The sequence below is a fragment of the Centroberyx gerrardi genome, chromosome 4 (genome assembly GCF_048128805.1).
Source record: "Centroberyx gerrardi isolate f3 chromosome 4, fCenGer3.hap1.cur.20231027, whole genome shotgun sequence".
NCBI classification, from domain to species: domain Eukaryota; kingdom Metazoa; phylum Chordata; class Actinopteri; order Beryciformes; family Berycidae; genus Centroberyx; species Centroberyx gerrardi.
In genome coordinates, this window is record NC_136000.1 from 30,742,963 (window position 1) to 30,769,000 (window position 26,038).

At 42.7% G+C, this 26,038-nt stretch overlaps 1 protein-coding gene across 2 annotated transcripts in view; it reads left to right on the forward strand.

The window, feature by feature from the left end:
- bcar1 (BCAR1 scaffold protein, Cas family member) overlaps positions 1–26,038 on the forward strand; it is an 82,271-nt gene extending 56,233 nt beyond the window's left edge. For both annotated transcript variants that reach the window (XM_078283089.1, XM_078283088.1), the window contains exons 3-8: positions 12,324–12,473; positions 14,849–14,944; positions 15,102–15,497; positions 20,407–21,285; positions 22,719–22,808; positions 23,063–26,038. In XM_078283089.1, the coding sequence (XP_078139215.1) occupies positions 12,324–12,473; positions 14,849–14,944; positions 15,102–15,497; positions 20,407–21,285; positions 22,719–22,808; positions 23,063–23,638 (2,187 nt within the window). In that variant the 3' untranslated portion in view covers positions 23,639–26,038. The remainder of the gene's footprint in view (positions 1–12,323; positions 12,474–14,848; positions 14,945–15,101; positions 15,498–20,406; positions 21,286–22,718; positions 22,809–23,062) is intronic.

Consider the following 26,038-nt stretch of genomic DNA (forward strand, 5'->3'; position numbering starts at 1 on the left):
TGTTAGAGAGAGAGAGAGAGAGAGACACTAAGAACGGTGAAAGAAAAGATACACAAGGATAGGATTAGATGGGTGAAGGATGAAAGGATGAAAGAAAAGCTGACAAAATAAATAGAGGAAGGTATTAGCAAGTGCTGTGTGTGTGTGTGTGTATAGAGGATGTGCAGTGAAATAAGTAATAATGTTGTTAATAATTCAGCTCTGATCTTGTGGTTGGGTGAGTAAGCATTCTACTGCGCCAGCAGGTGACAGGCGGTGTGTGTGTGTGTTTGTGTGTGTGTGTGTGTGTGTGTGTGTACTCTGGGGAAGCCCCTGCAGGCTTGCTGTGGTGCAGTGAGCCATATGTGTAAGCAGCGCTTTGGAGTGTGTGGGTGTGGGTGTGTGTGTGTGTTGGAGATGATGATGATGATGATGGTGCTAGGTACAGCTGCTCCCCTCCCTCTCTAACTAGATGACCTCATCTTTGTTCTCTCTCCCTGTCTCTCCCCACCCATCCCATGTGGGACTGGTTTATAATAAATTGATACGTAACAACTGAAATGGTTTACAATAAATTCAGGGGTAATCTTGCATCATATCCTCAGTGCCCTGCAGAAGCTTAGTGTACAGTGTCTTTAGTGTGTTTTGGAAAAGTGCCGTCAGTGTTCAGTATCTTTAAATTTGATAATTTTCATGCCAAAAAAATCCCAAAACTGAAATATCCAGTATTTTTCCCAGAAATGTATTCTTGTCAGGGTGGAAAAGCCTCTGAACAGCATTTAGACCATCATGGGACACTAAAACTCTCCACTGAAACCAAAGATAATCCATCACATGAATCATATGGACCCATATTCCATTTTTTTCTAAAAGGCCAATATCGGCTCCATATATCGGTCGAACCTCAGTTTCATCACAGGGAGTTACGTGCAGCGATGAAGTCATCGCTACATTAGATCTACATGTAAGGGATTCACAAGGGAAAAAGAGAGGGGGGGGGAGAGGGACGGCTGGAGGGATGCAGGGACGTCCCAGCGGTGATATGTAGTGTCTTAGCGTTGTCACAACAACATTCGTGGGGGGAATGAGAGAGAGAAGGGAGGGTCACACTCGAGAAAACACGTTGGCGATTTAGAGAAACAACTAGGGAGGGAGGGATGCATCGAAAAGGAAAACACCCAGAGCAAAAACTAAGGAATTTTTATGTATTTAAAGCCAAAACAAAGCTACAGAAATGTTACCTAACTATTGGGTTCAGTGCCTTGTACCATGTGCCTTTTAGAAGCCTTTAAGGTACTATATAAATACTGTATATAACACTGTATAAATGTTTCAGAGAGTCGGGGTGAATGCTGTGGGTGTGGTGGCCTTTTCTGCTCAGACGTTATCCGAAAAAGTCGTATTCACAGACATTAGCTCATTAAGCTCTTAGCACAATGTGCCTAGTTAGCAGGTTCACTGTTTACCTCCCTATACAGAGCATTAACGCGCTAAGAAAGTACCGCAGGCAGCAAAAGCATGCACACACACACACACACATATACAGTACATTTACAGCAACACAGGTCTATGCTTATGTTTCCTCTCTGGAGGCTCCACTCCATGGATACGGATCAGTTTAAAGCCACGATGTAGAGTATTTTTTCACCAAATGTTACGTATATTCACATCAATTCTCATCAAACAGTATAGAAATCTGCCCTATGCTACAGTGGCCATTTTAGGACATCCTCAGCCGCCTATGTTATTCATAGATGTACTTTGTTAGATTTAGCTGGACTTGCGTCAGGTTTAGCTGTCATTTGTCAGATTTCAGGTTTAACTGTCTTTTGTCAGATGTAGGTGGACTTGCGTCAGGTTTTGCTGTATTTTATCAGATTTAGGTGGACTTGCGTCAGGTTTAACTGTCTTCTGTCAGATTTAGGTGGACTTATGTCAGGTTTTGCTGTCTTTTGTCAAACTTAGATGGCATTTGTCAGATTTAGCTGGACTTGAGTCAGGTTTAGCTGTCTTTTTTCAGACTTAGATGGAGTTGTATCAGGTTCAGCTCATCTGGTGACTTCTAGCAACTTGTTGAGCAGCTCAAAAGCAGTTTGAGTTGTAGCTTGATAAGTTTCAGCTCAGTTAACCTGAACAAACTGTTGGTTTTTGGCTTTGTTAGCTAGCTAACCAGCTAAACTGCTAACTTAGTGAGGAAACTAGTGTTAGTGTTTATGTTAACATGCAACCAAGACCCACTAATAACACTGCTAGCAACATAATGTTGGCTAACAATACAGTGATAGTTAGCTGACCAGATACTATGGTTAGCTAGCTAACAAGCTGACATTATCCAAACATTAAATCACGGTCAGCTGTTCTCAGCCACTCTTGCCCAAGAGCTGAAGACCTCCAACATGGCTGCCAGAGGGTGTTATGTCACCTGAAAGCCCTTATAAGCCCTTTTAGTGCTTTGAGATATTTGTCATATTTATAACATGTCAGTACTGCTGTTAACAAGGTGAAAAAATTACTCACATTTGAGGACTGGTCCTTTAATTCTCACTTACACCTCTTACAGTCTGTGTGTGTGTGTATGCATGTATGTGCGCGCACATGTGTGTGTGCCAAATGCTTTATGTATTTACCTTGTCAATGCCCTTCATTGTTATCACTCGTCCTTGCGCTCATCCACCTCCCCCTCCCTCTCCATACAAACACACACACACACTTCACTCTTGCCAGTTTCTCATTATGAGATAAGGAGTTCCCGCAGAGAGAAGACTTGACACACTCTCTCTCACACGACTCAGGCACACACACACACACACACACACGGACCAGCAGTAATTGGAGAGCGATGAAAGGTGCAGCCTTTGTTTCAACATGGTCCGAGAGAGAGAAAATGACAGAGGAACTGAATAGAGAGGAAGAAATGAGAGGTAACTACAGTTGCAGAGTGAAACGGTGTGAAACGCTAACAAATTAGTGTTGGCAATGAGTTTGAAAATGAGTTTAAAAATGCAAACAGTCGTGTTTGTGTTTGTTGATGTTCAGGAAGTGGATTTATTCTCAGCTGATGGAAATGCACCTAATTCACATTTTATTTTTGGGACATTTCTAAAATCCACATGACAGTTGGATGGAAACACCATAGTGTGTGTGTGTGTGTGTGTGTGTGTGTGTCAGGAGGTCAAGGAGCAGTGTCAGCTGTCACAGCTGCCATTGGTCAGTGTGACATCAAAGACAATGATGGGTCAGGAAGGGTGTGTCGCCACGCGCCATGCTAAGCCCCGTCTCACACATACACACACACACACACACACACACACACACACAGGAACAGTTGTGTGTGTGTGCTCCTGATATCGGCCCCATATATCTCTAGTGCGGATCATGATGTGTGATGAAAAATGAGTCCACCAGCATTGTGCTCCTCTGTAAACACACACACACACGCCTCTTACCACCCTGGAAAGTAGAGTAAGGAGGTCACTGTGTGTGTGTGTGTGTGTGTGTGTGTAGGTGTGTGTGTGTGTGTGTGTGTGTGTGTGTGTGTGAGCTTGCCCTGTGGGATCCATTTTATTACCTGCAGTGGACTCATTTTCTGCTCTGCTAGTGTGTAAAGGGAGAAGGTGTATGTGTGACTGTGTGTGTGTATGTGTGTGTGTGTGAGAGAGAGAAGGAGAGCGAGACCGAGAGATAGAATTGTGTTTGTATGGAGGGATTGAAGAGTGAGTGGGCATGGTGGTGGATGGTGGACTGTTATTTTCTTTGTGTGTGTGTGTGCGTGGGCTCCCTCTTGGGCCCTCTCAATACACACACACACACACAGCTGCATCACACACTCCAGCGACTGCTCTGAATAGTGTTGAATGTGAAAATGTGAGTTTCTTTATTCCAAGAGTTTATTTTTACGCCTCTCCATTGTGTGTGTTCATACAAGTGTGTGTGTTTATAGATACAGTATTTAACAGTTTACCCTATTGGGCTACATGGTTTTCAATGGAGAGTTTTAGTGTCCCATGATGGTCTAAATGCTGTTTCAGAGGCTTTTCCATCCTAGAATACAATTCTGGAGCAAAAACATAATTATTGTCAACTTTTGGCATGAAAATGATCATATCTAAAGGTATTGAGTATCGGTTATTGCCAACTTCAGTCCAGAAATATCGGTAGCAGAATCATAATGCAACCCCAGTCCAACTATATTTTCTAATAGGCCAGTATATTTGAATAGTCTGTGCAGGATTAGTGAAAGTCTCTCCATCTGGGGCGAAACTCTAACACACACGTGAGCCAACATGAGGAATAGATGCTTCAGGGAAATCAAAGGTAGATGGACGATATATAACCAAATGATACCAATGAATGGATAATTATGGGCATTATAGGTCAATAGTGAATGAGAGTGAAACAAGCAGATAGGGTGGATCAACAGTAAAGCAGTGGCAAACTAATGTCGGGGCTGGCAGCTGACGTCTGTGTTTACACTGTAATGCCGGTGTGTGAGGGCCAAATTCTTCACCATGTGCTGGGAGATTAGCTGGAGACTAATGAACTGCTGTCTGACACACACACACACACACATACTTAGACACACACACACACTTATACAGACAGACACACAGAAAGAGACACACACACAGAAAAAGTAAAACAAAAAAACACCATGGTCCCGCAGCCCTGAAAGTGAGTTTGCCAATCTGGATTTTGCCAGAAATTGCCAGACAGCCAGTCTGAGCTCTCTCTCTCTCTTTCACACACACACATACACACACCAGTCATGCCATGTGGCGTCGGAATCCGCTGCAGCGGGGGGTGGTGTGTGTCGGTGCCCTCCTGGAGACATGCTTCCCCTTCCACTAATCTGTTAAGACCCCCGGACCGCCTCTTGGTGTGTGTGTGTGTGCATGTGTGTGTGCAGACCCTCCAGCCTTAGTTGCCACATGCCCCACATAGCTGGCATGGCTATCATGGGCTGTGGCTGCAACTTTCACTCTTTGTCTCTCTCTCTCTCTCATTCACTCTTTTCCCCCTTTAGCTCTCTCTGCCTTTTGTCTTTGCATCTTTGTCTCGCCTGTTTGCAGACATGACCGATCCTATCTCACTTTTGTCACAGGAGACAATGCCATCCACATTGGTTTTTTATCCGTTGTCAATAGCCTCGCAAAAAGCACAATACTGTCAAATCTTTAATTGCCACATACAGTATGTTTGCCCACGCCTTTCTCTTCTTTTGTTCAAGCACTAGTACTGCTAAAAGACTTGGCCTACTACTATGAATTAAATGGAAATAATACATCTAAAATAATTAATATAAATAAAAAAAAGAATATATAAAATAAATACAAACTATGTAAAACAAATATCAAGCACTGCTATTACGAGTATAAATTGAAAATCTAATACTATTAAAAAGAAAGAAAGAAAAAATAATAAAAATAAGTGTTAGAAAATAAGTATGAATAAATATACTGTATATAAATAAAAAGAGTAGTTCTATTATATATGTAAAAAAACAAAAAAACAATTTCAAATAATCCTATGAAATAAAAGCAGCAGTATTCACACTGCTGCCTTGTATGTGGGTCAGTGTGGGTTTGTGGTGAAACAGTCGAGTCTCATGGTGTGAGAGAAACAGATTAGAGGCCAGTTAAGACCTTGGTTGGAGGTCAGATCCCCAGCCAAGAACCTAGAAGACTAGTTTTGCAACTCCTCAGAGGTCACAACGCCATTTCACGGTGGTTGACTTTAAACGTCTTACACTCATTTTAATTTTAGCGTCGACTCCAATAAAAAACAAAAGAAGTGGAAGTCTACGCCGACACGGGCGCACCAAGGTTATTTCTGTATGAAGACAAGTGAATGTAATGTAAATATAGAATGTAAATCATAATAGAGCAAATAAGAATGGCGATGACGCGGCAAAAAGGCAAGTGGTACAAGTGCGAAACGCTATTCGATTTCTATGAGAAAAACAATACTTTTTTGTTTTTTTGCTCAAAGAAATTAAATAGGGTTTCATACTATTAAAAATGATAATTTAAACGCTAGGTCATGTTAAGTAGAAATGTATGAATGTAAAGTATGAAAAAGTATGAACTACAACGTTATGAGGGTGTGCAGCATAATACGTATACATAACACAATATGTGCAATGAAATCTCCCAAAAATATGAAGTATATGCTGTATGAAGTAAGTGGAAAAAGTAGTGTAGAATCCATCGTACCAGTTGAGGAATAAAGTGATTTCTCCATGTAGTTTCCTTAATAACTGGACTTTGCTGGGACCAGTTGGGGCTTATCCACCACTTTATCACTCTTTTATGAATTTTTCAGAGGAGAGAGAAAAATCGAAGTGAAGAACAGAATAGGATTTGAACCCGGGCCGTCCAACCCGCTCAGGCAAACCACCGGACCCGCCAAAATTGGACTCCTCTCTATTTTTACCCCCGTTTCTCTTTCAACCTCACATCTGCGTCGTAAAAGATTTATTCTCTCTCTCTCCCGCAACAAAGCGCTCTCTGCCGTAGTGGCACGTATAGAAAAGTCTATTTTCCGCCGCGGCGTGGCTACGGCGGTCATTTTGAAGCTCGCCCACGTCACCGGAAACTAAAGACTATGCCCTGCTTTCTGCCTTTCTCTCGCCGTTCTGTGTTTCTTAGTCTCTGTCCATAGTGCGCAGAAAGAGAAATAGAAAGAAAAAGGAGAGGAAGGGGGGGGGGGGGAGGCGGAGGGGAGGTGAGAAGGAGCGAGGGACATTGCTCGGAGCGAAGGTCATCTGCTAAACAATGACTTCTGCTTCACACACACACACACACACACGTACGCACCCACGAAACAAAGGGGCGAACGTCCCAGCTTGTGCCACAGATGGCCCTCTATGATTGTGTGTGTGCATTTTTGCGTGTATAGGAATTCTCGTTTGTCATTGAACCCTTAAACGCCTCGCGAAGAAATGTGTGCAGAGGCATTTCCTTGCGGGAAGGTCAGAGTATACAGCTTTTACGAGGCTCCAGATTTGGTCCAAATTAGGTCGGAAAAATGTTTATTATCAGGGTTTTTTGTTTTTTAGAGGATTCCTCAGCACATAAATACAGAATTTGTTTTTGACAGCCGCTTTGGTGCTTCATTAGCGCATAAATCCTGTAGTGTACACCCACCCTCAGTGCTGCTGTCAGTAGCAGGGCCAGAACAATGGAAGGCTGCTCATTTTATGATTAGACGTAGACACGAGGTGCTACAACACACACACACTCACACACGCTCACACACACACAACCCACGGAGTCTCCAGCTGACTCGCCATCACTCTGCCACTTCTTTATTCCCGTCTCCTTTAGAAAAGTCCCAGTACAAGCAACTCATTCTCAAGGCTGGATTCTTTATCTCCAGTTTAGCCTGTTTTAAGTGTGATTGGAAGTCGAAAATATTTCATCAACCCGGGATCAAACCCAACCAGTGATAATGCATCATAAAATTTCAAAAACACACAGCAGTCAATAGGAAAAGGAAACTGTTTGTCTTCGAAAGGCTGGCTTTTTGAAGGTAGATGAGATATTCCTTTTTTGTATTTTTGCTTTCACCAAAAAAAAAAAAAACATTCACAGCAGCTGAGCACATGAACAATGTATCTAGTGTAGGTCTCAATACGTGTTATTATTACAAAATATGACCTTACATTGTGTCCCTTTGCTGTAAATTGTTTCAAATAGGAATGTTTCGATGTCGAATGTTTTTTAATCCAAAAGGAAGTGTTAATATACCATTGTTTCAATTCATTTGAGGATAGTAGGGATGAAGTCTTTACTTAATATTATCAGACTGTTTTCACTTATCTGGTACAGTCAGTAAGTATATTCATCTGTATCTGGAAGCCTTTAGCTTGCTAGCTAACCCGGCTAACGTTACAGGTAAAGCAAGCTAGCGTTGCTTTAAAACCATTTCAACACTTTTAGCAAAATGTAAATAGCTTCCAGTATTCATGTCAAACAGGCTGTAAACTGTGACAATAGTATCCTAGATTTTTGTTAATGGGTATGCATAACAGGATGTAGGAGACAGGATATATTTCCTCTGATGTTGTGGCTAAAGTTAGCTTCTCTGTCACTTGTTGCAGAAGCCAATGGTTCAGTGTTCAGGCTTGTATCAAAGCAACTGTGAACAATTGGTGCAATACTTTGGTGCAGTATGTTATAATAAAAACCCTTCCAAGATATTCATCTTCATGCTAATTTATATACTGTTGGGAAAACAGAGCTGAAGTAATGCGGTTTTCACTGTTTTCTCTGCTCTATAATCGACAGAAATGTAGATTCTGATGATTTAAATAAAAATGTATTGACTTGAGTTGTGTATAAATATTATTGGCAGTGTTAATGCAGAGCAATAAGACTCATCATGACGCGCACACACACTCAGACAAGGAGCACTAATGGTAGTGTTAAGTGAGATTATCAGTTAACAGTGGTGACTACACACACACACACACACACAGAGCAGTGAGAGTAGGATGTCTATCAGTTACCAGTGGTGACCATTGATCCATAGCTCTGATCTCCTAAAGGGATTAAATGGCTTAGCAGACTGGTAACCAGACCTCACACACACACACACGCGCACGCACACACACACACACACACACACACACACACACACACACACACACACACACACACACACGGCACTTAGACTGCAACCCGTAAGTGTGTGTGTCTATTCCCTGGAGTACACACAGGCAGGTGATCAATAGCATGAATTATCAATCAGACAAGGGACTGTAGATGTCGTATGCGTGAGTGAGTGTGTGTGTGTGTGCGTGTGTGTGTGGGGGGGAGGGCACATCTGGCACTTAGCCAAGTGTCGTCAATACTGTTGAAAGGTTTCTGTCAATGGGGGAAGAAGGGGGGGCTCATATGAGTGTGTGTGTGAGAGAGAGAGAGAGAGAGAGAGAGGGAAAGATGAAGAGAAGACAACTTAACCGCTTTTAATTATTATATTAATTTGAGCGGCGAATCGCTGTGGGTGAAGAAAATATTCGGAATTAGGAAAGTGGAAGCGATATGAAGTAGGAGAAGAAGGCAGAGGGAGAGAGAGAGAGGGGTGGAGAGAGAGAAAGCAGAGGAAGATGTATTGGTACAGACAGCTTGTCAGATGGATGGTTTTATCATTCGTCTCCTCTATCTCTCACACACACCGCGTACCTTTGGCAGCCGGGCCGCTGAGCAAATATTATCAGAGGTGTTTCATTAATCAGGGCCGGGGGTTGGGGCGTGCGAGGAGGGAACTATTGCCGTTTTTACTTTTCCACTTAACTGCGTCGTAAACTTTAAGTGGTAATCCTCGAGATCCTGTTTTTTTATTTCTATTTAGTCTTCTTCTTTGGTGCTCGGCGCTCATTGCTGTGGTGTTTCTGCACTGCTCCTCCCACAGATCACCTGTCAATCAAACAGTGTCCAGTACTGTGACGTCTTTTCTGTTGATGCAGTTTGAGTTTCTCTTTTCTCTGTCTGTTCAGCCATGGTGGCTATCACTGTTCATGCTAACTGCCCAGTTCTTCTTCTGTTTATTCCAAACAAACCGGAAAAGTAAAACGCATCACTTCCTGTGCTCCAGAGGATTTTTCCCAGGAAAGAGCTACCACTCTGTGTTTAGAACAGCAAATGGAAAAGCTTTCATGAACTGGCTATAGGTTGAATCACTGTTGTATTATATCAATCAGCAAAATAGAGTAGCAAAACAGACATGTTTTAATTTGAAAAAGTTGCTCATTATTACTTTAAAAGCCTCATAAAATAACCTTTTGTCATGTTCTATGAGGTATGTACATGTGCCAATAAGCAAGGCGACATAAAACTGCCAGATTTTTGAATGGAGTTTGGAGCGATGTGACACTTATCAAGTTTCTTCTTTCTTTGAATCTCATCCAAACCAACATGTGTCCACACGTTTGTTATTAATGCAGCAGACGTTGGCTTAATCGTAGATTTCTAACATTTATTTACGGATGTAAACAAGCTCAAACTTACTTACGGTCAAGACTCCGCTGTTTCTTTGACATTGCGCCATCTAATGTTAAAGGGTATAAAGTTTACACATTTAAAATTCTGGGAAAAATGGACTCTGATTCTGCATGAATCAGTATTGTCTGTGTGTTTGTTTGAGTGTGTGTGTGTGTGTGTATGTGTGTGTGTGTGTGTATAATGTGTGTGAGTGCTTGCCAGCATGTCAATGCTCATCTCTCTGTCATTCTATCTAAATGGACAATAGATTGCTCTTAGTGGATGTGTGCTGCATACTATTGATTGTCAGTACATCATCTCTGTGATATTGAGTGTAAATTCATGCGCTTCATATGCTTTCATGTGTGTGTGTGTGTGAGTTAGAGAGAGAATTCATATTCCAGAAACGCAGTCTATCACATGCGCTGTTGCCATAGCCACATGGCGTGTTGCCATGGTCACACCTGTAAAGGTGAAGGTGAACTATTGATTCAAACCGGTGTCAGATGAAAACATCATGAAGAACCTTATTTTCAGATCGATAATGAAATGTTTGACCTGAAGCTCTGGTAGCAGTAGTAGTGTCATCCTGGGTTTCAGCTATTCCATTAGTCTGGCTTTCAGTGGAGAGTTTTAGTGTCCCATGATGGTCTCAATGCTGTTTCAAAGGCTTTTCCACCGTGACAAGAAGACAATTCTGGGGAAAAAAACTGAATCCTTGCAACATTTTGGCACTGAAATGGTCAAATTTACAGATTTCAGCACAAATATATATCGTCTCTCGGCTCTTTTCGCTCCGAAAATGTCAGCATCGCCTTCTGAAACTCATATCGGTTTCAGCTGAAAACATCAAAATGCAGCTAAAATTGGAATCCTTGTGGTTTTCAAAGCAGACTGTGAGTGTATTCCCTATCCGCTGTCAGATGAATTATTAAATACAGACACGCTTGTGTATATTTCGCTGTATTTAATGTGTGTACCACCTCACCGAGGCGAGTGCATGGTATTTACCTGGTAATATGGAGAAACGGAGAGAGCGGGAGGTCAAGAGACAAACGAGGAGAAAGCGGGAAAAAGAGAGAGAGAGGGGAGAGCAAGGGAGGGACAGTGAGAGAGCGAGTTGTGATAGCCACTGTGTGTGTGTGTGTATGTATGTATGTATGTATGTGTATGTGTCCGGCCCTGCAACCGATCAATAGGCCCCTTAGATTACAGGAAATCAGAGGAGACACACACACACACACACACACACACACACAAACACATTAGGACATTGTACAGACATGATATGGTTTTAATAGGGATATTGAGCTTATGAAACTACAGGCTGCTATGAAAAACAGTTGTGTGTGTGTGTTTGTCTGTCAGTCTGTCAGTGTGTGTGTGTGTGTGTGTGTTGTGTGTAGAGGTGTGTTTGCATGCAGGCTGCATTTGTGTGTCTTCCTTTTGAGAAATGCAAATATCTATTAGAATAGACAGACGATTGCGATTGGTCCGCTGGAAACCAAGACCTAACGTATGCAGCGGTGTGTGTGTGTGTGTGTGTGTGTGTGTGTGTGTGTGTGTGTGTGTACCACAGCTGTTGTGGTTTCCCAGGCCGGCTGGTTGACTCTACACTCAGCGCAGATAATACAGAGTTTAAACAGGCGCACAATAGGGCAGCCTGGTTCCCACGGCGACTAATATAGGACCCCTGCTCTGTTTTTACTGCCGCTGAGTGTGTGTGTGTGTGTGTGTGTGTGTGTGTGTGTGTGTGTGTGTGCCACAGGTATTTTTTTCTGCAACCTTTAGCCTCACTGTTCATTTAGTGTGAAGAATAAATCCATTCTAATTCAAAGGTGACTCTTTTCTCCTGAACTTGCGATGTGTTTGGATTTTGTATTTTTTAACCTGGCGAGTTGCCGTAGCCAAATAAACCCAGACTTTGAACTATTTGCAGAGGAAGGAAGTCTCAGTTGAGGATTTGAACCTCATTTTTGTGAAACTGGAAGAGAAATCACACCCATACAGTGTTAGACCGATATATATCAGTTTGGTGATATTAGTCTTTTATTAAGAATCAGATGTGGTCCAGTCAGTGTGGTCCATCTCTGATATGATGGAAGTTCCTCCCTGATCACAGCTAGTCAATATGTTTTATTAGTATTATTTTTCTATCAGATGTCTGACCAGAGAAATCATTCCAGTGGTGTGGAGGATTTTACTCAACAGTCTATAAAACCTGGAGCTGCTAGCACACCTAAAACTATTTCATTAGTCTGGCTTTCAGTGGAATCAGGAAATCATCTCATCTTCAGTCTCGTGTTTGCAGTGTCATTAATCTTACTCCTCTCTATCCTCTCTCTCTCCCCCCATCTCCAGGTGGTGGTTCCCACTCGCGTCGGCCAGGTTTATGTATACGACTCGCTGAAGCCGGACCAGGACGAGTACGACGTCCCGCCCAGACATCAGCCCTCCACACAGCAGGACATATACGATGTGCCGCCCACCCGCCAGCAGTACAATACACAGGTAAGACTGCTGTGTGTGTGTGTGTGTGTGTGTGTGTGTGTGAGGGAGAGAGAGAGAGACAGAGATTGTGTGTGTGATACTGGTCTTTTATTAGAAATCTGGTCCAGTTAGTGTCATCCACCTCTGATATGATGGATATGATGCAGTTTGATTGATTACATATTTATTGTAGAATTGATCAATACACTGGTTGTCTATGGGAAGACCTCAACCTGAACTGATTCTAATGAGACAATTTGATCAGATTCCACACAAGTATACATGAATATATTATTGTTATTGGCAGTAGTAGCAGTAGTAGTAGCAGCAGTAGTAATAGTTGTAATAGTATCCTGGTTTCAATGGAGAGTTTTAGTGTCTAAATGCAGAAGTGAGACTATGGTGTGTGTGTGTGTCCTCTTTCACAGGACATGTACACATACAGATGTGTGTGTTTCTGTAACATCTGAGCATTGCCTCCTTTACCCATCCAAGTGTCTTGTATAACACACAGACACACACTGTCTGGCACCAAATGGTCATTCTCTCTGCAGCGTATTAATATTTGATACGTTGGGAATATTCAACCTCTCTCTCTCTAAATTTTAAATTTAGATCTATTTTTAGTGAAGGTCATTCATAACCGACAGGGGAGCTAGATATTTCGCTGTGTGTGTGTGTGTGTGTGTGTGTTAGACATTTCACTCTCCCGAGGCTACAAAATAAGCTTTTTCCACTGTACAGAATGTACTGCGTGTGTGTGTGTGTCTGTGTGTGTGTGTGTGTGTGTGTGTGTGTGTGTGTTCCAAGGTTCATCTAACCCTGTACACTTCCACACACACTGTTCACTTTGCTTTCTGCTTAATAAGCACGCACGCACGCACACGCACGCACACACACAGGCACAGGAGAATCCTCATGCTGACAAGCCAAAAGAAAAGGTCACACACATAACCAGAGAGAGGAGGAGCAGGAGGAGGTGGAGAAGGAAGATGTGTAGCTTTAATATGAGAGTCACTTTAAAGCCAGTCAGTCTTTGTGTGTGGCTGCTGCCGCTTCGCTGCAACAAACAGAACTGGCTGTCAGTATGCATCAGCATGGATCAACCCCATCTTCAACCCTTCCACAGGGACATGTGACTGCGTTACCTGACACTCACTACACTATCAGCTGCTGCAAAGCCTATTTGCCTACGTTTTGTTTGGAGTCATAGTTACTGTGAGTTTGTGGGAAAATTCATTCAGAGGGAAGATTCCCACTGTAATGCGAAATATGTAAAAGATCTGCAGCAACTGCTGGCATGGAGCCTGGTGGGTTTGGATGTTGATGAAGAATGCAGAGTGCACATCATCTCTCTCTCTGTCTCTCTCTCTCTCTCTGTCCTCATTCTCCATGTTAAATTTAGATTTATTTATTCATAATTTAGATCTATTTATGCGTTTACTTTCTGATATATCGCTAAGTGGCAAAACTTAGACAGTTTGACTACACATACACACACACAGACTTACATATAAGTTGCAGTTATATACAGTTGAAATGGATTGTGTGTGTGTGTCAGAGGTCAGAGGCAGGAAGTCATTCCAGTGTGTGTGTGTGTGTGTGTGTGTGTGTGAGAGAGAGAGAGAGACAGAGACAGAGACAGGAATGAATGAAGAGTCATTGACAGAGAGAGAGGAATGAAAGGGAGCGGGCGTCAGTTAGATTTCTCTCATTTTCCTCTCTTCTTGCCCTCTTTCTCTTTTCTTTTCCTCCTCTTCCCCTCCTCCTGTATTCTATCCCTCATCCTCTGTTCTTTCCCTCCTCTTCGCTTCCTTGCTCTCTCTCCTTCACCTCCTTTCTCTCCCCTTACCCTCCTCGTTCTGCCTTCTTCACCTCCTTTCTCTCCTCTTTCCCTCCTCTTCTCCATCTCCCTCCTTTTCTCTCTTTCTCCATCCTTCCCTCTCTCTCTCTCCCCAGACAAATGGCAGTGGATTTAATACGTTAAACCATCCAAAGCCTAATTTTATTACTGCTCCACTGTGTGTGTGTGTGTGTGTGTGTGTGTGTGTGATTGCGGGTATATTTTATTGTCTCATGCCTCATGTGTCTGTGTGATAATGTCTGCATAGATCCCTCTTTACTGTCTTGTATATCAGATTAGTTTCTTATAGAGGAAATAAATGGATATGAGTGTAATGTATAGTACAGACCTAATGTGTGTGTGTGTGTGTGTATTGCTTGCTGTATTGTGTTCTCTCCAAGCATTGAAAGATATGTTTGTTTGTGTGTGTGTGTGGGTTGTGTGTGTGGGTTGTGTGTGTTTACAACTACAACTTATTTATGACTTTCCCTGCTGCCTTCTCTCTCTCTCTCTCTCTCTCTCTCTCTCTCTCTCTCTCTCTCTCTCTCTCTAGGTGTATGACACTCCACCCATGGTGGTGAAGGGGCCCTCTAGTGGTCAGGATATATATGACACCCCAGCCAGCACAGACAAGAACACACAGCAAACGGTATGGCATTGGGTGTGGGGAGTTATTGTGTGCATATGTAACAATTTAAACAAAATGAACACAAGTAAAAGCAAGTCTCTACCTGCATATGATACTTACAGATCTACTTTAATGGAACAAAATTAATCAAAACTAATGTCTCCCTCTCTCTCGCCAGGTGTATGACTTCCCCCCATCTGTCAGTAAGGACGTCCCCGACGCCCAGCCAATCAGAGAGGAGACCTACGACGTCCCGCCCCACTTCGCCAAGCTGAAACCCCAAACCCCTGGCGGCGTCCACGGCCACTATCACCACGACAACCTCAACGACGACGACGACGAGCCGCCGATTCCGGAGGACGTGTACGATGTCCCGCCCCCCATCCTGACGGACAAGCGCTTCCACCGGGACGGCGGCGTCTCAGCCGGCCACGCTCCCCAAGAGATCTACGACATCCCGGCCAGTCTGCGGACAGGGAGTCACCCGACTCAGGACGTCTACGACTTCCCCCGCGAGAGGGAGGAGAGCGGCGGAGAGAGGGGAGGCGACTACGTCTACGACGTCCCACCACAGGTAAGAGTCTCCAGTTCAGCTGCAGTCACACAAGGGCAGGGGATTGTCACAGACCTTATAATACAATTTCAATACTATCATGATACGTTACGTTACCTTACTTTACCTCATGTTACGTTACCTTACGTTACCTCATGTTACGTTTCCTTACGTTACGTTACCTTACGTTACCTTATTTTACGTTACCTTACGTTACGTTACCTTATTTTACGTTACCTTACGTTACGTTACCTTATTTTACGTTACCTTACCTTACGTTACCTTATGTTACCTTATGTTACCTTACGTTACCTTACGTTACCTTACGTTACCTTATGTTACGTTACCTTATGTTACCTTATGTTACCTTACATTACCTTACGTTACCTTATGTTACGTTACCTTATGTTACCTTACGTTACCTTACGTTACCTTATGTTACGTTACCTTATGTTACCTTACGTTACCTTACGTTACCTTATGTTACGTTACCTTATGTTACCTTACATTACCTTACGTTACCTTATGTTACGTTACCTTATGTTACGTTACCTTATGTTACCTTACGTTACCTTACGTTACCTTATGTTACCTTACATTACCTTACGTTACCTTATGTTACGTTACCTTATGTTACCTTACATTACCTTACGTTACGTTACCTTATTTTACGTTACCTTACCTTATGTTACCTTATGTTACCTTACGTTACCTTACGTTACCTTACGTTACCTTATGTTACGTTACCTTATGTTACCTTATGTTACCTTACATTACCTTACGTTACCTTATGTTACCTTACGTTACCTTATGTTATGTTACCTTATGTTACCTTATGTTACGTTACCTTATGTTACCTTATGTTACCTTACATTACCTTACGTTGCCTTATGTTACGTTACCTTACGTTACCTTATGTTACGTTACCTTATGTTACCTTATGTTACGTTACCTTATGTTACCTTATGTTACCTTACATTACCTTACGTTACCTTATGTTACGTTGCCTTATGTTACGTTACCTTACGTTACCTTATGTTACGTTACCTTATGTTACCTTACATTACCTTACGTTACCTTATGTTACGTTGCCTTATGTTACGTTACCTTACGTTACCTTATGTTACGTTACCTTATGTTACCTTACATTACCTTACGTTACCTTATGTTACGTTACCTTATGTTACCTTACGTTACCTTATGTTACGTTACCTTACGTTACGTTACCTTACGTTACCTTATTTTACGTTACCTTACCTTACGTTACCTTATGTTACGTTACCTTACGTTACCTTACGTTACCTTATGTTACGTTACCTTACGTTACGTTACCTTACGTTACCTTATTTTACGTTACCTTACGTTACGTTACCTTACGTTACGTTACCTTACGTTACCTTATTTTACGTTACCTTACCTTACGTTACCTTATGTTACGTTACCTTACGTTACGTTACCTTACGTTACCTTATTTTACGTTACCTTACGTTACCTTATGTTACGTTACCTTACGTTACCTTATGTTACCTTATGTTACCTTATGTTACGTTACCTTACGTTACCTTATGTTACGTTACCTTACGTTACCTTATGTTACGTTACCTTATGTTACCTTATGTTACCTTATGTTACCTTATGTTACCTTACGTTACCTTATGTTACCTTATGTTACGTTACCTTACGTTACCTTATGTTACCTTATGTTACCTTACGTTACCTTATGTTACGTTACCTTACGTTACCTTATGTTACGTTACCTTACGTTACCTTATGTTACGTTACCTTATGTTACCTTATGTTACCTTATGTTACCTTATGTTACCTTATGTTACCTTATGTTACGTTACCTTACGTTACCTTATGTTACCTTATGTTACCTTATGTTACCTTACGTTACCTTATGTTACCTTATGTTACGTTACCTTACGTTACCTTATGTTACGTTACCTTATGTTACCTTACATTACCTTACGTTACCTTATGTTACGTTACCTTATGTTACCTTACGTTACCTTATGTTACATTACCTTACGTTACGTTACCTTACGTTACCTTATTTTACGTTACCTTACCTTACGTTACCTTATGTTACGTTACCTTACGTTACCTTACGTTACCTTATGTTACGTTACCTTACGTTACGTTACCTTACGTTACCTTATTTTACGTTACCTTACCTTACATTACCTTATGTTACGTTACCTTACGTTACCTTATGTTACGTTACCTTACGTTACGTTACCTTACGTTACGTTACCTTACGTTACCTTATTTTACGTTACCTTACCTTACGTTACCTTATGTTACGTTACCTTACGTTACCTTATGTTACGTTACCTTACGTTACCTTACGTTACGTTACCTTACGTTACCTTATTTTACGTTACCTTACGTTACCTTATGTTACGTTACCTTACGTTACCTTATGTTACCTTATGTTACCTTATGTTACGTTACCTTACGTTACCTTATGTTACGTTACCTTACGTTACCTTATGTTACGTTACCTTATGTTACCTTATGTTACCTTATGTTACCTTATGTTACCTTATGTTACCTTACGTTACCTTATGTTACCTTACGTTACCTTATGTTACCTTATGTTACCTTATGTTACCTTACGTTACCTTATGTTACCTTATGTTACGTTACCTTATGTTACCTTATGTTACCTTATGTTACCTTATGTTACCTTACGTTACCTTATGTTACGTTACCTTATGTTACCTTATGTTACCTTATGTTACCTTATGTTACCTTACGTTACCTTATGTTACCTTATGTTACGTTACCTTACGTTACCTTATGTTACCTTATGTTACCTTATGTTACCTTACGTTACCTTACGTTACCTTATGTTACCTTATGTTACCTTACGTTACCTTATGTTACGTTACCTTACGTTACCTTATGTTACGTTACCTTACGTTACCTTATGTTACGTTACCTTATGTTACCTTATGTTACCTTATGTTACCTTATGTTACCTTATGTTACCTTATGTTACGTTACCTTACGTTACCTTATGTTACCTTATGTTACCTTATGTTACCTTACGTTACCTTATGTTACCTTATGTTACGTTACCTTACGTTACCTTATGTTACCTTATGTTACCTTACGTTACCTTATGTTACCTTATGTTACGTTACCTTATGTTACCTTATGTTACCTTATGTTACCTTACGTTACCTTACGTTACCTTATGTTACGTTACCTTACGTTACCTTATGTTACGTTACCTTACGTTACCTTATGTTACGTTACCTTATGTTACCTTATGTTACGTTACCTTACGTTACCTTATGTTACGTTACCTTACGTTACCTTATGTTACGTTACCTTATGTTACCTTATGTTACGTTACCTTACGTTACCTTATGTTACGTTACCTTACGTTACCTTATGTTACGTTACCTTACGTTACCTTATGTTACCTTATGTTACCTTACGTTACCTTATGTTACCTTATGTTACCTTACGTTACCTTATGTTACATTACCTTACGTTACCTTGTTACGTTACCTTATGTTACCTTATGTTACCTTATGTTACCTTATGTTACCTTACGTTACCTTACGTTACCTTATGTTACCTTATGTTACCTTATGTTACCTTACGTTACCTTATGTTACATTACCTTACGTTACCTTGTTACGTTACCTTATGTTACCTTATGTTACCTTATGTTACCTTATGTTACCTTACGTTACCTTATGTTACATTACCTTACGTTACCTTATGTTACGTTACCTTACGTTACGTTACCTTACGTTACCTTATTTTACGTTACCTTACCTTACGTTACCTTATGTTACGTTACCTTACGTTACCTTACGTTACCTTACGTTACCTTATTTTACGTTACCTTACGTTACCTTATTTTACGTTACCTTACGTTACCTTATGTTACGTTACCTTACGTTACCTTATGTTACGTTACGTTACCTTACGTTACCTTATTTTACGTTACCTTACCTTACGTTACCTTATTTTACGTTACCTTATTTTACGTTACCTTACCTTACGTTACCTTATGTTACGTTACCTTATGTTATGTTACCTTACGTTACCTTACGTTACCTTACGTTACCTTATGTTACGTTACCTTATGTTACCTTATGTTACCTTACGTTACCTTACGTTACCTTACGTTACCTTATGTTACGTTACCTTATGTTACCTTATGTTACCTTACGTTACCTTACGTTACCTTACGTTACCTTATGTTACGTTACCTTATGTTACCTTATGTTACCTTACGTTACCTTACGTTACCTTACGTTACCTTATGTTACGTTACCTTATGTTACCTTATGTTACCTTATGTTACCTTATGTTACCTTACGTTACCTTACGTTACCTTATGTTACGTTATGTTACCTTACGTTACCTTACGTTACCTTATGTTACGTTATGTTACCTTACGTTACCTTACGTTACCTTATGTTACGTTACCTTATGTTACCTTATGTTACCTTACGTTACCTTATGTTACCTTATGTTACCTTATGTTACCTTACGTTACCTTACGTTACCTTATGTTACCTCATGTTATGTTACCTTACGTTACCTTATGTTACGTTACCTTGCGTTACGTTACCTTGTTCTTCACATAGTATGGATATTATATACAATATACGTGACTGAAATTTGCAGTGAATTGATACGGTACGATACGGTACGGATTATGTGCATGGCTTGATATGAATTAGGAGACAAATTGAGGCAAAATCTTTCTGTTCCTGTTTATTAGGAAAAGTAAATGTTGCCAATGTTTGAGTGTTTGCCGTAGAGAACTAAAATAACTCTTGTGAGTTACACGATACACACACCAGTAAACAGGCTCGGTGTATGTGTATAAATTCATTGTTTTACTACAGTGTTTTAATTCTGAATGTCAAGGCTTACAGAAATGTTTGTTTTCCAGGTTGTGCGCGATGCCCAGTCCACTAACGAGGAGCTGACTTTGTCCTTCAAGCGGCTGTCGGCCTCGAGCACAGGAAGCACGCGGAGCAACCACTCCTCTTCCTCCTTAGACATGGTCCCTGTCCGCGACCCCTCCTCTTCCTCCTCTTCCGCCCCTGGCTCTGCTCCCGGGAAGCCCCTTATCTTGGACCTGGAGCAGGCCATGGAGCGTCTGTCGCGCCTCCAGCAGGCCGTCGAATCGAACGTCTCCCTTCTGATGTCGTTCATCACGGGCAACTGGCGAAGCCCCGCCCACATGGAAGGGAACCTCCCCGCCATCCGCCAGGCGGCGGACCGGGTGCGTGCCGCCGTCCGAGACTTCCTGGAATTCGCCCGGGGCGCCGTGGCGAACGCCGCCCAGGCCACAGACCGCTCGCTGCAGTCCAAATTGGGACGGCAGGTGGGGAAGATGGAGGAGGTGTTTCAGAGTCTGGTGCGACACAGTCAGAGCTTGGACGCCGTTGCCTGGTCGCCCGCGGCGCTCGCGACGCCGCCGGCGGGCGGGGACGACTTGGACCGACTGGTCATGACGGCGCGCGGCGTCCCCGACGATGCCAAGCAGCTCGCTTCCTTTCTCCACGGCAACGCCTCGCTGCTCTTCAAACGGACCAATCGGCAGCAGCAGCAGCTGCCCCTCCCGCCGATCCCGGGGGAGATGGGCGGTCACGTGACGGGCTCGGGAAGTGGGACCTATCAGGGCGGGGAGAAGGCCAATATTCAGTCGAGGCCCCTCCCCTCGCCGCCGAAGTTTACAGCTGCGGAGGAAGAGGAGGGTCTGGACAGGCCGTATGAGACCACAGAAGAAGGATGGATGGAGGACTATGACTATGTACATCTACAGGTACACACACACACACACACACACACACACAGGAAGAAGAGTTGAACATGCACCTCAGGAGACTCAGGGATCAGAATATAAACTCTATGTTCTGGAGGTTTGACACCTAAACCCAGTTGGGCGCAAACTGGCCCACAGTGACCCATGGGTGTCAGTGGGTATGATGAGGTGTGTTGTACTGTACGACTAATAATTTATCAAATTGACCAAATAATAATATCTTGTCAGTCATCAGTCTTGCCATAGAAAATCATTGGTGCCACAACTTATATCCTCTGGAAGCTGCCTCTTGTTGTCATATTTCATTATTTCCTCTCCCTGCTGGTTCTGATATCTAATGCATAAGAATGCCAGACCAAATGAAATCAGAAAGCAGATCATTGGCGCACCAGTTTGGAACAATGTTGTGTTTTTTGAAAACATTACAATATGTCATCAGAAATAATTGCATCCCACTATGAGAAATTCAACATCTATGAAAGCTGAGCTGGTGTACTCAGCTCCATTTGTGTGTGTGTGTGTGTGTGTGTGTGTTTGTGTGTGTGAGTGTGTGTGTTAACCCCAGCTGTGAGGCTGCGGTGCTGATCGATGGTCTGTACACAGCATCTCCATGGGGGCTACACACACATACACACACACAACCACACACCTGCCATAGCTATGATGGATGATGACACACCTGAAGAATCTGCACCTTTTATACCATGTGCGTGATTGTGCGTGTGTGTGTGTGTGTGTGTGTGTGTGTGTGTGTGCGCGTGCATGGTATGTAACAGACATGTATTTTTACATACAGGTTCACATGAGCAGTCAAAAAACGGACAATATGCCATGTATTTCAATGAGACCTATGCTTTAACGGATCACATGGATTGATGGAGTGCAGTGCATGAAAATATCCCAACCCCCAAAAAGTAGTTGAACTTTTGACAGAGCGCATGACAAACTTCATCAGCCAATGAAATTTGCACATACTGCTCCGAGACCCGCCCACAACAAAGCAACCTAGGTGGTTTCAACGCATTCGCCTATATTCCACAATGGATATAGAATGGGTTTGACATCAGATAATAAAGAATAGAAGAAGAAAGCCATACCTTTGAATCCAGCACACAAAGATAAGCTTCCACGCTGTGTTTTTGTTTACATGTCAACACGACACGTGGATTAGCTTCCTCGGTCGTCTCACTGAGATGGAAATCGCGTTTTCGAGACCCGAGAACAAAAAACATTCATAAAGATGACAAAGGAAACACACAATGCATGTCAGTCAAACTGTCAGCAGCAGCATGAAAGAGCCGAACGCTCAGCCAAAAATCATGTCGGTCATAAACGTATCATTCATGATAAATGTTTTTATAGACTCAGTACTGTCTGGTTTACAACACTGTTGTAACACTGTTGTAACACTCACCTGTCTCTTTACTCGTCAGGGAAAGGAAGAGTTTGAGAAGAACCAAAGACAGCTGCTGGAGAAAGGCAACATTATCAGACACAACAAGACACAACTGGAACAGCAACAGGTACCTGTGTGTGTGTGTGTGTGTGTGTGTGTTTCCATCACTCTGCTTCCCCATCCTTATATCCCTCCCTTTCTACCTCCCTCCATCTCTCTCCCTTTTCCACTGGGAGATGAAAAACGAATTTAAATTACCACCACCTAAACGTTAATTACTGCCTGTTTGTGTGTGTGTGTGTGTGTGTGTGTGTGTGTGAACATAGACACCATGAAAACCCCCAGTCAATAATTATCCTCCCCTCCCCTCTCTCTCTCCAGATTAAACAGTTCGAGCGGCTAGAGCAGGAAGTTAGCCGGCCAATCAACAACGACATGTCGGGCTGGGTCCCGTCCCCGCACCACCCGCTGGCCAACCAGCTCGCCCGGAACGGCTCGGGCGGCCCCTCGCCCTCCCCCTCCTCCTCCTCCTCTTCCGCCGCCTCCAAGCTGTGCCATGGCGACCGGCAGCTCCTCCTCTTCTACCAGGAGCAGTGCGAGCAGAACGTGACCACGGTGACCAACGCCATCGACGCCTTCTTCACTGCCGTCAACTCCAACCAGCCGCCGAAGATCTTCGTGGCGCACAGCAAGTTCGTCATCCTCAGCGCGCACAAGCTGGTGTTCATCGGCGACACGCTGTCGCGGCAGGCCAAGGCGCCCGAGGTGCGGGCGCGCGTGGCCCAGAGCAGCAACGCCCTCTGCGACAAACTCAAAGACATCGTGATCAGCACCAAGACGGCGGCGCTGCAGTACCCGTCGCCCGGCGCCGCCCGCGAGATGACGGAGAGGGTGCGGGAGCTGGCCGGGTGCACGCAGCAGTTCAGGATGGTGCTCGGGCAGCTTGTCGTCATGTAGGGGGTGGGGGGAGGGGGGCAAAGGAGCGGCGGAGCGGAGAGCGCGTTACAGCAAGACAACCAAATAGCGACAGAAAACTGAGACGGTCAATCCTCTACGCGCTCGAAACATCAGGATCAGAGACGCTGTTCACCCACGGAGAGCAGGTTTGCGGTTCTAATGTGCGCCCCTGGAAAACGGGGCGGTCCACCCTGTGCATCCCTGCGGCACGGGCGGGGAGAACCCTGGAAACTCCTGGAGACCGCCGGAGAATAGAGTACTGTAGGAAAACCCCGGACCAACCTTCAAATGTGAGGTTTTTACAATCCCGTACACTCCTGGAGCGCAGCGTGGGAAACCCCCTACGGACCCGGACCGCGGGGTTCGGACGGACAGGAAGCAAACTGCTCTGTCTGGGACCGGGACGCCGACCTCCTCGCCATCCCTCCTCGCCATCCCTCCCTCCTTCCCTTTCTCCAGGCCCTACCTCGCCATTCACTGGGACCATTCCTCTCTCCATCCCTCCTTCCCCCCATTCCTCAATCTGCTTTTTATTCTAGAAAAACACAAAAGGAACATTTTATCTTCAAATGGGCTGGGCCAATGGTTGTAAAATAATCATTGTAAATATTTAAGTTACCTATTTAGCCAGAAAAAAAGAAAGAAAAAAGAAGTGACGAAAGAACTTCCATTATATAAATATATATATATATATATATATTTGTTTTTTTTTTGTTTTTTTGTTTTTTTTGGAAGAAAGAAAAGATGAAAACATAAATGTAGTTTTTAGACAATATCCATTATTATTATTATTGTTATTATTATTGCTATACTGTATAATTATGGCTCTGATTCTTGATCATTGTATCATTAATGTAACGGATGTCTAAATTCCAGATGATATGTATGTATGTATGTATGTATGTTGTAGTACTTCTATGCTCTTCTCCATCCCTGAGGCAAGGCACACTTTCCAAAAAAAAGACACCGGAGCACACAATGATCTTTACATTTTTACACAGTGATGATATATGGACAACTTCTTGAGGCGATCAACACAGGCAACAATGTTGCAGGCATCAGGATGGGCAACTGGGACAAATACAGCATGAATAGAGGCAAAATACAGTTGGTCATAATTGTAAAATTGGCCAACAACATTGCCTAAAATGCCCAAAATGCCTGTGTATCAGAACCTTACATTTATTGCCTATAGCCCAATAAGCTGTCCACACTGATGTGTCAATCCCTTATTGTTGTCAAAAGGTTGCCCATATAATTTCAATTGTACAATTCTACAATTATTAAAGTTGATCTCAGTGCCAAGTTGCTTTTTGGAAAATTCGGCCTAGGTTGTTTTGCAAGAGGCATGTACTAGAGAAAAGGAGTGTAAAAGGTTAAGAACATGAAATTAAACCTGTTTTTCCTCTTTTCTTTGAAGCTGTGGTATCTCGGTTTTTGTAAGCCTCGACAATAAAACAAAGACAGGACAATGATGTCATCCTGAAGACAGATTCACGATGTTGACGTGGGAAAACTTTGTTTTAGAACTGCAATGTTTACCAAAATATCCACCTAGGACAAAAGTGGAAAGACTCCAGTGATTCAGGTTTTACTTCATGGAATTCAAATTTGTTACCACCAAATATTAGCTCACACTCTGCTTACTGGCTGGAATTGTTGCTTAGCAAAGATAACTTATTAGCACATGCTATCAGAAAGTAAGTAAAACTACTGGGGCGGTTTCAGTGACAGAATTCCTCGTCCAGGTAACTTCCAAAACTAAGGGAAGCACCAATCTAAAGTTCTTAACAGGGTGTTGGACCACCATAAGCTACCAGAACAGTGTCTTAACTCTATTGAAGGGCTTTGACACCATCCTTCAACAAGAAATTCCATGATGATGATGAAAATGCTGTTTCACAATCTCCAATAATTGCCTGCTTGGGTCAATATCTGGTGACTGGAACAGTCAGGGGATACGGTTTACATTGGTCTCATCCTCATCAAACCATTCAGTGACCTCTGCTGTCCTGCGGATTGGAGGCTTTGTCATCCTCCCATCAAGATAGAAATACCCTAGGATGAACACTCAGAATGGCTCTGTATTTGTTAGCATTATCCTTTCCCTCTAAGGGGTCCGGTGAATCTTAACCATGCCAGGAACATGCAGCCCGCACCCTAACAGAGCCGCCACAACCCTTAGGGAACAAGCACTCAGGCCTGTAGACTTCCTTCGGTGTGCGGTTCCACCTGAGAACAGGGTTAAGAATCGGTCGTCTGACCATGACTGTTTTTTTTCCACTGCCCCATTGACTCACTGATCATCCCGACCACAGTATCCCTGTCTGTGAAGTTCTCGATGGACTGTACTTGGTGAAACTACCTGGTCACTTCTTAATAAACATTGCAGCCAACTGA